The sequence below is a fragment of the Oncorhynchus masou genome, chromosome 29 (assembly GCF_036934945.1).
Source record: "Oncorhynchus masou masou isolate Uvic2021 chromosome 29, UVic_Omas_1.1, whole genome shotgun sequence".
NCBI lineage: Eukaryota > Metazoa > Chordata > Actinopteri > Salmoniformes > Salmonidae > Oncorhynchus > Oncorhynchus masou.
The window spans coordinates 77,797,968-77,811,536 of record NC_088240.1 but is presented as its reverse complement, the minus strand read 5'-3'; the positions used below and the strand labels follow the sequence as shown (position 1 = coordinate 77,811,536).

General features: G+C 35.6%; 1 protein-coding gene across 1 annotated transcript; it reads left to right on the top strand.

Annotated features, from left to right (window-relative positions):
- Nucleotides 1-2,458: 2,458 nt before the first annotated feature.
- Nucleotides 2,459-3,367, top strand: LOC135521324 (dynein heavy chain-like; the record flags this gene model as incomplete). Its single annotated transcript, XM_064947240.1, has 1 exon — nt 2,459-3,367. A coding segment is annotated over one exon (909 nt), but the record flags the coding sequence as incomplete, so codon positions are not given.
- Between the last annotated feature and the right edge of the window lie 10,202 nt (nt 3,368-13,569).

Genomic DNA, 13,569 nt, shown 5'->3' with positions numbered 1-13,569 from the left:
TCACTATAACATTTATTATAACATTCACTATACCATTCACTATAACATTCATTATAACATTCACTATACCATTCACTATACCATTCACTATAACATTCACTATGACATTCACTATGACATTCACTACACCATTCACTATACCATTCACTATGACATTCACTACACCATTCACTATACCATTCACTATAACATTCATTATAACATTCACTATACCATTCACTATAACATTCACTATGACATTCACTACACCATTCACTATACCATTCACTATAACATTCATTTTAACATTCACTATAACATTCATTATAACATTCACTATACCATTCACTATACCATGCACTATACAATTCACTATACCATTCACTATACCATTCACTATAACATTCACTATACCATTCACTATAACATTTACTATGACATTCACTATGACATTCACTACACCATTCACTATTCCATTCACTATGACATTCACTACACCATTCCCTATAACATTCATTATAACATTCACTATACCATTCACTATACCATTCACTATACAATTCACTATACCATTCACTATACCATTCACTATGACATTCACTATGACATTCACTATACTATTCACTATAACATTCACTATACCATTCACTATACCATTCACTATACCATTCACTATGACATTCACTATACCATTCACTATACCATTCACTATACCATTCACCATACCATTCACTATACCATTCACTATAACATTCACTATACCATTCATTATAACATTCACTATACCATTCACTATAACATTCACTATGACATTCACTATGACATTCACTACACCATTCACTATAACATTCACTATGACATTCACTACACCATTCACTATACCATTCACTATAACATTCATTATAACATTCACTATACCATTCACTATAACATTCATTATAACATTCACTATACCATTCACTATAACATTCACTATAACATTCACTATGACATTCACTATGACATTCACTACACCATTCACTATACCATTCACTATGACATTCACTACACCATTCACTATACCATTCACTATAACATTCATTATAACATTCACTATACCATTCACTATAACATTCATTATAACATTCACTATACCATTCACTATACCATTCACTATAACATTCACTATGACATTCATTATGACATTCACTACACCATTCACTATACCATTCACTATGACATTCACTACACCATTCACTATACCATTCACTATAACATTCATTATAACATTCACTATACCATTCACTATAACATTCATTATAACATTCACTATACCATACACTATAACATTCACTATAACATTCACTATGACATTCACTATGACAGTCACTACACCATTCGGTATACAATTCACTATGACATTCACTACACCATTCACTATACCATTCACTATAACATTTATTATAACATTCACTATACCATTCACTATAACATTCATTATAACATTCACTATACCATTCACTATACCATTCACTATAACATTCACTATGACATTCACTATGACATTCACTACACCATTCACTATACCATTCACTATGACATTCACTACACCATTCACTATACCATTCACTATAACATTCATTATAACATTCACTATACCATTCACTATAACATTCACTATGACATTCACTATACCATTCACTATACCATTCACTATAACATTCATTTTAACATTCACTATAACATTCATTATAACATTCACTATACCATTCACTATACCATTCACTATACAATTCACTATACCATTCACTATACCATTCACTATAACATTCACTATACCATTCACTATAACATTTACTATGACATTCACTATGACATTCACTACACCATTCACTATTCCATTCACTATGACATTCACTACACCATTCCCTATAACATTCATTATAACATTCACTATACCATTCACTATACCATTCACTATACAATTCACTATACCATTCACTATACCATTCACTATACAATTCACTATAACATTCAATATACAATTCACTATACAATTCACTATAACATTCACTATACCATTAACTATACCATTCACTATGACATTCACTATACCATTCACTATACCATTCACTATGACATTCACTATACCATTCACTATACAGTTCACTATACCATTCACTATACCATTCACTATACAATTCACTATTCCATTCACTATACCATTCACTATACCATTCACTATGACATTCACTATACCATTCACTATACCATTCACTATGACATTCACTATACCATCCACTATACAATTCACTATACCATTCACTATACCATTCATTATAACATTCACTATGACATTCACTATACCATTCACTATACCATTCACTATGACATTCACTATACCATTCACTATACCATTCATTACAACATTCACTATGACATTCACTACACCATTCACTATACCATTCACTATGACATTCACTACACCATTCACTATACCATTCACTATAACATTCATTATAACATTCACTATACCATTCACTATAACATTCATTATAACATTCACTATACCATTCACTATACCATTCACTATAACATTCACTATGACATTCACTATGACATTCACCACACCATTCACTATACCATTCACTATGACATTCACTACACCATTCACTATACCATTCACTATAACATTCATTATAACATTCACTATACCATTCACTATAACATTCATTATAACATTCACTATACCATACACTATAACATTCACTATAACATTCACTACACCATTCGGTATACCATTCACTACACCATTCGGTATACCATTCACTATGCCATTCACTACACCATTCACTATAACATTTATTATAACATTCACTATACCATTCACTATAACATTCATTATAACATTCACTATACCATTCACTATACCATTCGCTATAACATTCACTATGACATTCACTATGAAATTCACTACACCATTCACTATACCATTCACTATGACATTCACTACATCATTCACTATAACATTCACTATAACATTCATTATAACATTCACTATGCCATTCACTATAACATTCACTATGACATTCACTATACCATTCACTATACAATTCACTATACCATTCACTATACCATTCACTATAAAATTCATTATAACATTAACTATACCATTCACTATAACATTTACTATGACATTCACTATGACATTCACTACACCATTCACTATTCCATTCACTATGACATTCACTACACCATTCCCTATAACATTCATTATAACATTCACTATACCATTCACTATACCATTCACTATACCATTCACTATACAATTCACTATACCATTCACTATACCATTCACTATACAATTCACTATAACATTCAATATACCATTCACTATACAATTCACTATAACATTCACTATACCATTAACTATACCATTCACTATGACATTCACTATACCATTCACTATACCATTCACTATGACATTCACTATACCATTCACTATACAATTCACTATACCATTCACTATACCATTCACTATACAATTCACTATACCATTCACTATACCATTCACTATACCATTCACTATGACATTCACTATACCATTCACTATACCATTCACTATGACATTCACTATACCATCCACTATACAATTCACTATACCATTCACTATACCATTCATTATAACATTCACTATGACATTCACTATACCATTCACTATACCATTCACTATGACATTCACTATACCATTCACTATACCATTCATTACAACATTCACTATGACATTCACTATACCATTCACTATGACATTCACTACACCATTCACTATACAATTCACTATACCATTCACTATACCATTCACTATGACATGCACTATACCATTCACTATACCATTCATTATAACATTCACTACACCATTCACTATAACATTTACTATGACATTTACTATACCATTCACTATGCCATTCACTATACCATTCTCTATGACATTCACTATACCATTCACTATGACATTCACTACACCATTCACTATAACATTCACTATGCAATTCACTATACCATTCACTATACTATTCATTATAACATTCACTACACCATTCACTATACCATTTACTATAAAATTTACTATAACATTTACTTTAACATTTCATAAATCTTTCCTTTATGTTTTTTTAAGCTATACTGTATTATGTGGAACCATAAAAAAGCAATCCATTTTCCCAAAGTAAGAGGAACAATATGAGACAACAACATGGTGTTGGACTCTATGTAAACTGGAAACCACATATCCTGAGGTTGCTTTCATTGTAGCTGGGTATTTCAACAAGGATAATCTGAAAACAAGACTCCCTAAATGTAATCAGCATATCGAATGCACTACCCAGGTGGAAAAAATCCTGGACCATTGTTACTCTACAAAGCCCCGCCCGCCCTCCTTTCGTAAAATCTGACCACGACTCCATTTTGTTGCTCCGAGCCTATAGACAGAAACTAAAACAGGAAACAACAAAAATAATTTTGATCCAAATGTGCAAATTGTCCAAACAGATCCTCAAGGTAGATGGATTATTATAAATATGTTATTGGACAATAAACAGATGTGGCTTATTAACCTATACGGTCCAATTTTTTTTTAATCTTTATTTAACCAGGCAAGTCAGTTAAGAACAAATTCTTATTTTCAATGACGGCCTGGGAACAGTGGGTTAACTGCCTGTTCAGGGGCAGGACGACAGATTTGTGCCTTGTCAGCTCAGGGGCTTTGAACTCGCAACCTTCCGGTTACTAGTCCATCTCTCTAACCACTAGGCTACCCTGCCGCCCCTTATGATCCAGGCTTCTTTGAAAATATATATAAGAATTGATCAACTATACATGCAACACTAGACTCTATTATTATGGTGGGAGATTTTAATATGTTCTTAAATAACTCTATTGACCGTAAAGGAAATCACTCTTCAAACTATCACCCTCAGGCACTTAAGGAAATCATGAATGTCATGGATATATTGGAATTAGTGGATAGATGGAGACTTAAATACCCTGACCTGGTGAGATATACATGGCGGAGGCTTAATCAAGCTAGTCGCCTTGACTACTTTCTTATACCATTCTCTCTGGCACCAAAAGTTTAAAAAGTGTTGATAGGGGACAGAATGCGGTCGGATCATCACATAATTGGCATATATATTACTCTTACAGAATTTCCACGTGGGCGAGGATATTGGAAATTTAATGAAAGCCTACTAGATGATAAATTGTTTAGAACTAGGACAGAAGAATTTATAAATGACTTCTTCAGACATAACATAGTTACAGCAGATCCCTTTACTGTATGGGACACTTTTAAATGTGCCTTTAGAGGCAATGCAATACTGTACTCATCTATAAAACAAAAGCAATTTAGATCAAAAGAGTCCATATTAACAAAGGAAATTGAAGGACTAACAGTACAGTTGGATAGCAATAAAAACATTACTATAGAGGCACAGAATAAGTTAGAGGAAAAACAAAAAGAAATGGAGGAACTTATTCAAGAAAGATCCAGTGTAATATAGTATAATAATAAAGCGAACTAGATGGAATATGGGGAAAAATGCACCAAATCATTTTTCAATCTTCAATATAGAAATGCTACCAAAAAAATATATTAAAACTTGTTACAAATGATGGAGTCAGGCATGATTCACCAAATGATATTTTGAAAGAGGAAGTAAAGTACTTTAAGAATATGTTTTAAATTCAGGCTCCTCCATCTCCACTAACTGAAACTAATAGTATGGATTTTTTCCTAATAATAATGTAAAATTAATATCTGTACAGAAAGACTCATGTGAAGGCAAAATTACTGAAGAGGAACTAATTGAGGCAATTGGGGCCTTTAAGGATGGGAAAACTCCAGGGCTGGATGGCAAACCAGTGGAAGTATGCAATACTTTTTTGGTATACTCAAAGGACCATTATTGTCTTGTTTTAACCACTCCTATATAAATGGTAGATTATCAGACACGCAACAAGAAGGTCTGATATCATTATTATTGAAACAGGACCCAAGTGGTATATATAAAGATCCAGTCCATAAAAAAATGGAGACCTCTTACACTTCAGTGTTGTGATGCAAAAATCCTAGCAAAATGGTTGGCACATAGAATTAAAAAAGTATTGTCAGATATTATTCATCCTAATCAGACAGTTTTTTTACATGGACGATACATTGGAGATAATATAAGACAAGTACTGGAAACAATAGAACACTAAGAAATATTGGGGACACCAGGCCTGGTTTTCATAGCTGATTTTGAAAAGGCTTTTGATAAAGTACGACTGGAGTTTATATATAAATGCCTAGAATATTTCAATTTTGGGGAATCTCTTATAAAATGGGTTAAGGTTATGTATAGTAACCCTAGGTGTAAAATAATAAATAATGGCTACATCTCAGAAAGTTTTAAACTATCTAGAGGAGTAAAACAAGGTTGTACTCTATCGGCATATCTATTTATTATTGCCATCGAAATGTTAGCTGCTAAGATTAGATCAAACAATAATATTAAGGGATTAGAAATCCGTGGCTTAAAAACTAAGGTGTCATTGTACGCTGATGATTCATGTTTTCTTTTAAAACCACAATTGGAGTCTCTCCACGGCCTCTTAGAGGATCTAGATAATTTTGCTATCCTCTCTGGATTAAAACCAAATTATGATAAATGTACCATATCACATATTGGATCACTAAAAAATGCCCATTTTACATTACCATGTAGTTTACCAATTAAATGGTCTGACGGAGATGTGGACATACTTGGTATACAAATCCCAAAATAAAGAAATGATCTCACTCCAATACATTTTTATAGAAAGTTAGCAAAAATAGATAAGATCTTGCTACCATGGAAAGGAAAATACCTGTCTATTTGTGGAAAAATCACCCTGATTAACTCCTTAGTTATATCACAGTTTACCTATTTGCTTATGGTTTTGCCTACACCTAGTGACCTGCTTTTTTAAATTATATGAACAAAAAATATTCAATTTTATTTGGAATGGCAAGCCAGATAAAATTAAAAAGGGCCCATTTATATAACGAATATGAATTTGGTGGGCAGAAATTATTCAATATTAAAGCATTAGACCTCTCACTAAAGGCATCAGTCATACAAAAGTTATACTTAAATCCAAACTGGTTCTCTTGTCAATTGGTACAAATGTCTCATCCTGTCACGTTCTGACCATCGTTCGTGTGTGTTTTCCTTGTTTTAGTGTTGGTCAGGATGTGAGCTGGGTGGGCATTCTAAGTTGTGTGTCTGGTTTGTCCATTTCTATGTTAGGCCTGATATGGTTCTCAATCAGAGGCAGGTGTTAGTCATTGTCTCTGATTGGGAACCATATTTAGGTAGCCTGGGTTTCACTGTGTGTTTGTGGGTGATTGTTCCTGTCTCTGTGTTTTGCACCAGATAGGGCTGTGTTTGGTTTTCCACGTTTGTTGTTTTGTAGTGTTCATGTTTATCTGTTTTAATTAAACATGAATCAATATAACCACGCCGCGTTTTGGTCCTCCTCTACTTCACCACAGGAAAACCCTTACACATCCTATATTCAGGAAGGGCCTTTTTCCCTTCATTCAGATTACACCGGCACACTTTCGGTTGTTTGAAAAGGAAATCATCTCCAAAATATCTTAATTTTTTAAACAAGCCTTAGAAAGTTGGTTGCAATTTCAGTTTAATCCACCTGAAAGGATGGAAAAATTAAATTAAATTCAAATATACTAATTGATTTAAAAAAAATGCATTTATCGAAAAAATGTTTTAAAAAGGTATAATTTTAGTGAATGATATCATAAATAGGACTGGTGGAGTTGTCACACATGCAGCTAACACAGACATATGGAAATGTCTGCTCTACCCAAAATTACAACCAATTAATTGCAGCATTACCACAAAAATGGAAGAGGCAAGTAGAAGGGGGAAAAAGTATGTCGGCCCTGTATTAAAGAACATAATTGGTTAAAGAAAAGTGTGATAAATAAAAACATATACCAATTTCATTTAAGGACCAAAAAACTGACAGCTGTGCCATATAAATTGCAAAAGAGTTGGGAAGAGATTGTCGATGTACCCATTCCATGGCACATGGTTTATGAATTGATATACAAAACAACGCCGGATTCAAAACTTCACATTTGTCAATATAAATTACTATACAAAAATCTTGCAACTAATAGAATGTTATATATATGGGGGATACAATCTTCCCAGCTCTGCAGATTCTGCTGTGAGGAGGCAGAGTCATTAGATCATTTATTTTGGTATTGTGCATACTGTATGTAGCTCGTTTTTGGTCCAGGAATGGCTGAAGAATTGCAACATTTGCCTAGAACTAACGCTACAGATAGCAATACAGGGTGATTTGAAAAGCCATAGTCAATCAATCAATAATATAATAATTATTTTAGCAAAAATGTGTATTTTTAATTTACAATCTGTAGAACCTATGAGAATAGGAAGGTTCAATTATTTTGTGCATCACAGCACAGTTGAGAAATATATGGCAAATAGAAATCCGAAATGGATGATGTTGAGGGATAGATGGGAGGGGTTGAATGGAGCTGAAGGGTGGGACTGGATGGTGTTGAGGGGTTGAATGGAGCTGAAGGGTGGGACTGGATGATGTTGAGAGATAGATGGGAGGGGTTGAATGGAGCTGAAGGGTGGGACTGGATCGTGTTGAGGGATAGATGGGAGGGGTTGAATGGAGCTGAAGGGTGGGACTAATAACAAGATAAACAATGTAAAGCATACGGGATCTGTAAAATGTATATAGGTTCAGAACTTTTGTGAAATAGCCTAGTTACAAATAGAAATCTAACTGGATGGACATCAGAAATAGAGGAAGGACTAAGAACAAACAAGAGAGAACTATTGTAAAGAAGACTGTGTCTGTAAAATGTGTATAAGTGTATAAGTATAAATTGAAGGTAAAAGCAGAAGTGTTTATTAGTTTACTCCAATTGGGGGATCGGCGGTAGGGTTTGTGGGGAATAATAATAAAGGTATATTCTTTAAAAAAGCATGTATGTCTATATAGGTATGTGTATGTATATATGTGTATACACATATGTATGTATGCGTCTATGGATATATATATATATTTACCCAAAAAATATGGGGGATTGGAAATGATGCAGACAATTACATTGGAAGCAACAGTATTTCCCGCAATATTAAGCTGATCCTCCCTCTAAAAAAATAAATACATTAGAAAAAAAATTTTAAACAGGAAATGCCCGTGCTCAGGTCTGTTCAACGCTGGTCCGACCAATCTGATTCCATGCTTGGGATATGTTCCGCATAGCGTCGGACAATAACATTGATGAATATGCTGAATCGGTGAGCGAGTTTATTAGCAAGTGCATCGGTGATGTTGTACCAACTGCAACTATTAAAACCTTACCCAACCAGAAACAGTGGATTGATGGCAGCATTCGTGCAAAGCTGAAAGCGCGAACCATTGCTTTTAATCAGAGCAAGGCGACCGGAAACATGACAGAATACAACTAGTGTAGCTATTCCCTCCGCAAGGCAATCAAACAAGTTAAGCGTCAGTATAGAGAAAAAGTAGAGTCGTAATTCAACGGCTCAGACACGAGAGGTATGTGGCTGAGTCTACAGTCAACCATGGACTACAAAAAGAAAACCAGCCCCGTCGCGGACCACGATGTCCTGCTCCCAGACAAACTAAACAACTTCTTTGCTCGCTTTGAGGACAATACAGTGCCAACGACACGGTCCGCTACCAAAACCTGCGGGCTCTCCTTCACCGCATCCAACGTGAGTAAAGCATTTAAACGTGTTAACCCTCGCAAGGCTGCCGTCCCAGACGGCATCCCTAGCCGCGTCCTCAGATCATGCGCAGACCAGCTGGCTGGTGTTTACGGACATGTTCCCACATGCTTCAAGAGGGCCACCATTGTTCCAGTTCCCAAGAAAGCTAAGGTAACTGAGCTCAATGACTACCGCCCCGTAGCACTCACTTCCGTCAGTCAAGGACCATATCACCTCCACCCTACCTGACACCCTAGACCCACTCCAATTTGCTTACTGCCCCAATACGTCCACAGAAGACGCAATCACAATCACCCTGCACACTGCCCTAACCCAGCTGGACAAGCGGAATACCTATGCAAGAATGCTGTTCATTGACTACAGCTCAGCATTTAACACCATAGTACCCTCCAAACTCATCATCAAGCTCGAGACCCTGGGTCTCGCCCCTCGGCTTGCGCAACTGGGTCCTGGACCGTCTGACGGTCCACCCCAGGTGGTAAGGGTTGAAAACAACATCTCCAACCCGCTGATCCTCAACTCTGGGGCTCCACAAGGGTGCGTTCTCAGCCCTCTCCTGTACTCCCTGTTCACCCATGACTGCGTGGTCATGCACGCCTCGAACTCAATCATCAAGTTTGCAGACGACACTACAGTGGTAGGCTTGATTACCAACAACGACGAGACGGCCTACAGGGAGGAAGTGAGGGCCCTCGGAGTGTGGTGTCAGGAAAATAACCACACACTCAAAGTCAACAAAACAGAGGAGATGATCGTGGACTTCAGGAAACAGCAGAGGGAGCACCCCCCCCCCTATCCACATTGATGGGACAGTAGTGGAGAAGGTGGAAAGTTTTAAGTTCCTCGGCGTACAGATCACGGACAAATTGAAATGGTCCACCCACACAGACAGCGTTGTGAAGAAGGCGCAACAGTGCCTCTTCACCCTCAGGTGGATGAAGAAATTCGGCTTGTCACCAAAAACACTCACAAACCTTTACAGATGCTCAATCGAGAGCATCCTGTCGGGCTGTATCACAGCCTGGGACGGCAACTGCTCCACCCACAACCGTAAGGCTCTCCAGAGGGTAGTGAGGTCTGCACAACGCATCACCAGGGGCAAAGTACCTGCTCTCCAGGACACCTACACCACCCGATGTCACAGGAAGGCCAAAAAGATCATCAAGGACAGCAACCACCCGAGCCACTGCCTGTTCACCCCACTATCGTCCAGAAGGCGAGGTCAGTACAGGTGCATCAAAGCTGGGACCGAGAGACTGAAAAACAGCTTCTATTTCAAGGCCATCAGACTGTTAAACAGCCATCACTAACATTGAGTGGTTGCTGCTAAAATTCTGACTCAATCTCTAGTCACTTTAATAATAACAAATTGGATGTAATAAATGTATCACTAGTCACTTTAAACTATGCCACTTTATATAATGTTTACATACCCAACACTATATACTGTACTCTATACCATCTACTGCATCTTTCCTATGCCGTTCGGCCATCGCTCATCCATATATTTATATGTACATATTCTTATTCATTCCTTTACACTTGTGTGTATAAGGTTGTTGTTGTGAAATTCTTAGATTCTTGTTAGATATTACTGCATGGTCGGAACTAGAAGCACAAGCATTTCGTTACATTCACATTAACATCTGCTAACCATGTGTATGTGACAAATAAAATTTGATTTGATAAATGTAATAGTTAATATCATAGTGAATGTTATAGTAAATATTATAGTAAATGGTATAGTTAATGGTATAGTGAATGTTAGTGAATGTTATAGTACATGTCAGTCAATGTTAGCAATGTTACAGTGAATGTCATGGTAAATGTCATAGTAAATGTTATAGTAAATGTTATAGTGAATGTTATAGTAAATGTTAAAGTAGATGACATAGTAAATGTTAGTAAATGGTATAGTAGATGTTATAGAAAATGATATAGTAAATGGTACAGGATGTTATAGTGAATGTTAGAGTAGATGTTATAGTAAATGCTATAGTGAATGTTATAGTACATGGTATAGTGATTGTTTTAGTGAATGTTAGTAAATGTCATGGTTAATATTATAGTAAATGGTATAGTGAATGGTATAGTGCATGTTATAGTAAATGTTAGTACATTTTATAGTGAATGGTGTAGTAAATATGATTGTGAATGTTATAGTGAATGTTAGTAAATGTTATTGTAGATGTCATAGTAAATGTTATAGTACATGGTATAGTGAATGTTGTAGTGAATGTTATATTGAATGTTATAGTAAATGCTAGTAAATGTTACAGTGAATGGTATAGTGAATGTTATAGAAAATGTCATAGTGAATGGTATAGTTAATGTTATAGTAATTGTTATAGCTAATGTTAGTAAATGTTAGAGTAGATGTTATAGGAAATGTTAGTAAATGTCATAGTGAATGGTATAGTGAATGTTATATTAAATGTCAGTGAATGTTATAGTGAATGTTGTAGTGAATGTTATAGTGAATGTTGTAGTGAATGTTATAGTGAATGTTATAGTGAATGTTGTAGTGAATGTTAGTAATCGTATAGTGAATGTTAGAAATGTTATAATGAATGGTATAGTGAATGTTATAGTGAATGTTATAATGAATGGTATAGTGAATGTTATATTAAATGTCAGTGAATGTTACAGTGAATGTTGTAGTGAATGTTAGTAATGTTATAGTGAATGTCATAGTGAATGGTACAGTGACTGTTAGTAATGTTATAGTGAATGCTGTAGTGAATGTTAGTAATGTTATAGTGAATGTTATAGTGAATGTTGTAGTGAATGTTAGTAAAGTTATAGTGAATGTTGTAGTGAATGTTAGTAAAGTTATAGTGAATGTTATAGTACATGTTATAGTAAATGTTATAGTAAATGTTGTAGTAAATATTATGGTAAATATTATAGTGAATGTTATGAGGGAATAAAACAGAGAAGTCAGAACGAATAGTGAAGTAACGTGTTTGGTTTTAGCTTTGGTTAGATCATCATTTATTTATTTGTATGAATAACAGGAGACAATGTTGCAAGCATAAGACCTTATTCAGGGGATCTGTCAGTCTGGCTCTGAAGGAGAGCTGTGATCACCTGATTGTTCATGGTGAAGTCATACAATGACAAATCATTATCTTCCTGTAGCCCAGTGACTGAGTCAGTGTGTGATGGGACAGAGTGACAGGAAACACGTTCAATTCAAACAGACTGTGAGAATGTAACAACGTGACTGAAAGGAAGGCCAGATCACTCCCTGTCTGCTGCTAGCTGGAAGGCTAATGTTCAAATGACATGTATCATGTGGAGATAAAACACACACAAACCACACTCTTATCTTCTTGCTCGCTGACACCATTTTGCTCTCTAACAATCTTGCTAATTATAATAGTTAATTAATTCTGTGGCGGTGTCTTCATCAGGAGACCAACAACCTACATTTTCATTAATTAGACCTTCAACCCTTCGATCCATCTCTCCATCTCTCCATCAGCCCAATTCTCTCTCTCATCACCTCAACCCCCATTTACAGTACATCTCCATCTTGACCGCTCTCTTTCTTTTTTCTCTCACATGCCGTCCATCATTCTCCCTCTCTCTGTTCAATGTCAGTGTTAACATGGTGTATTTTACTACTGTCTATATGAGGTCGTAAACCTTCTGTGTGTGTGTCTGCTTGTATTCCATTAAAACCCTATCTCACCATGTGAGAACACCAGACGCCCCTCTCTGAGAAACTGCATTACCCATGAGCCCCAGTGTGACCTGGGTT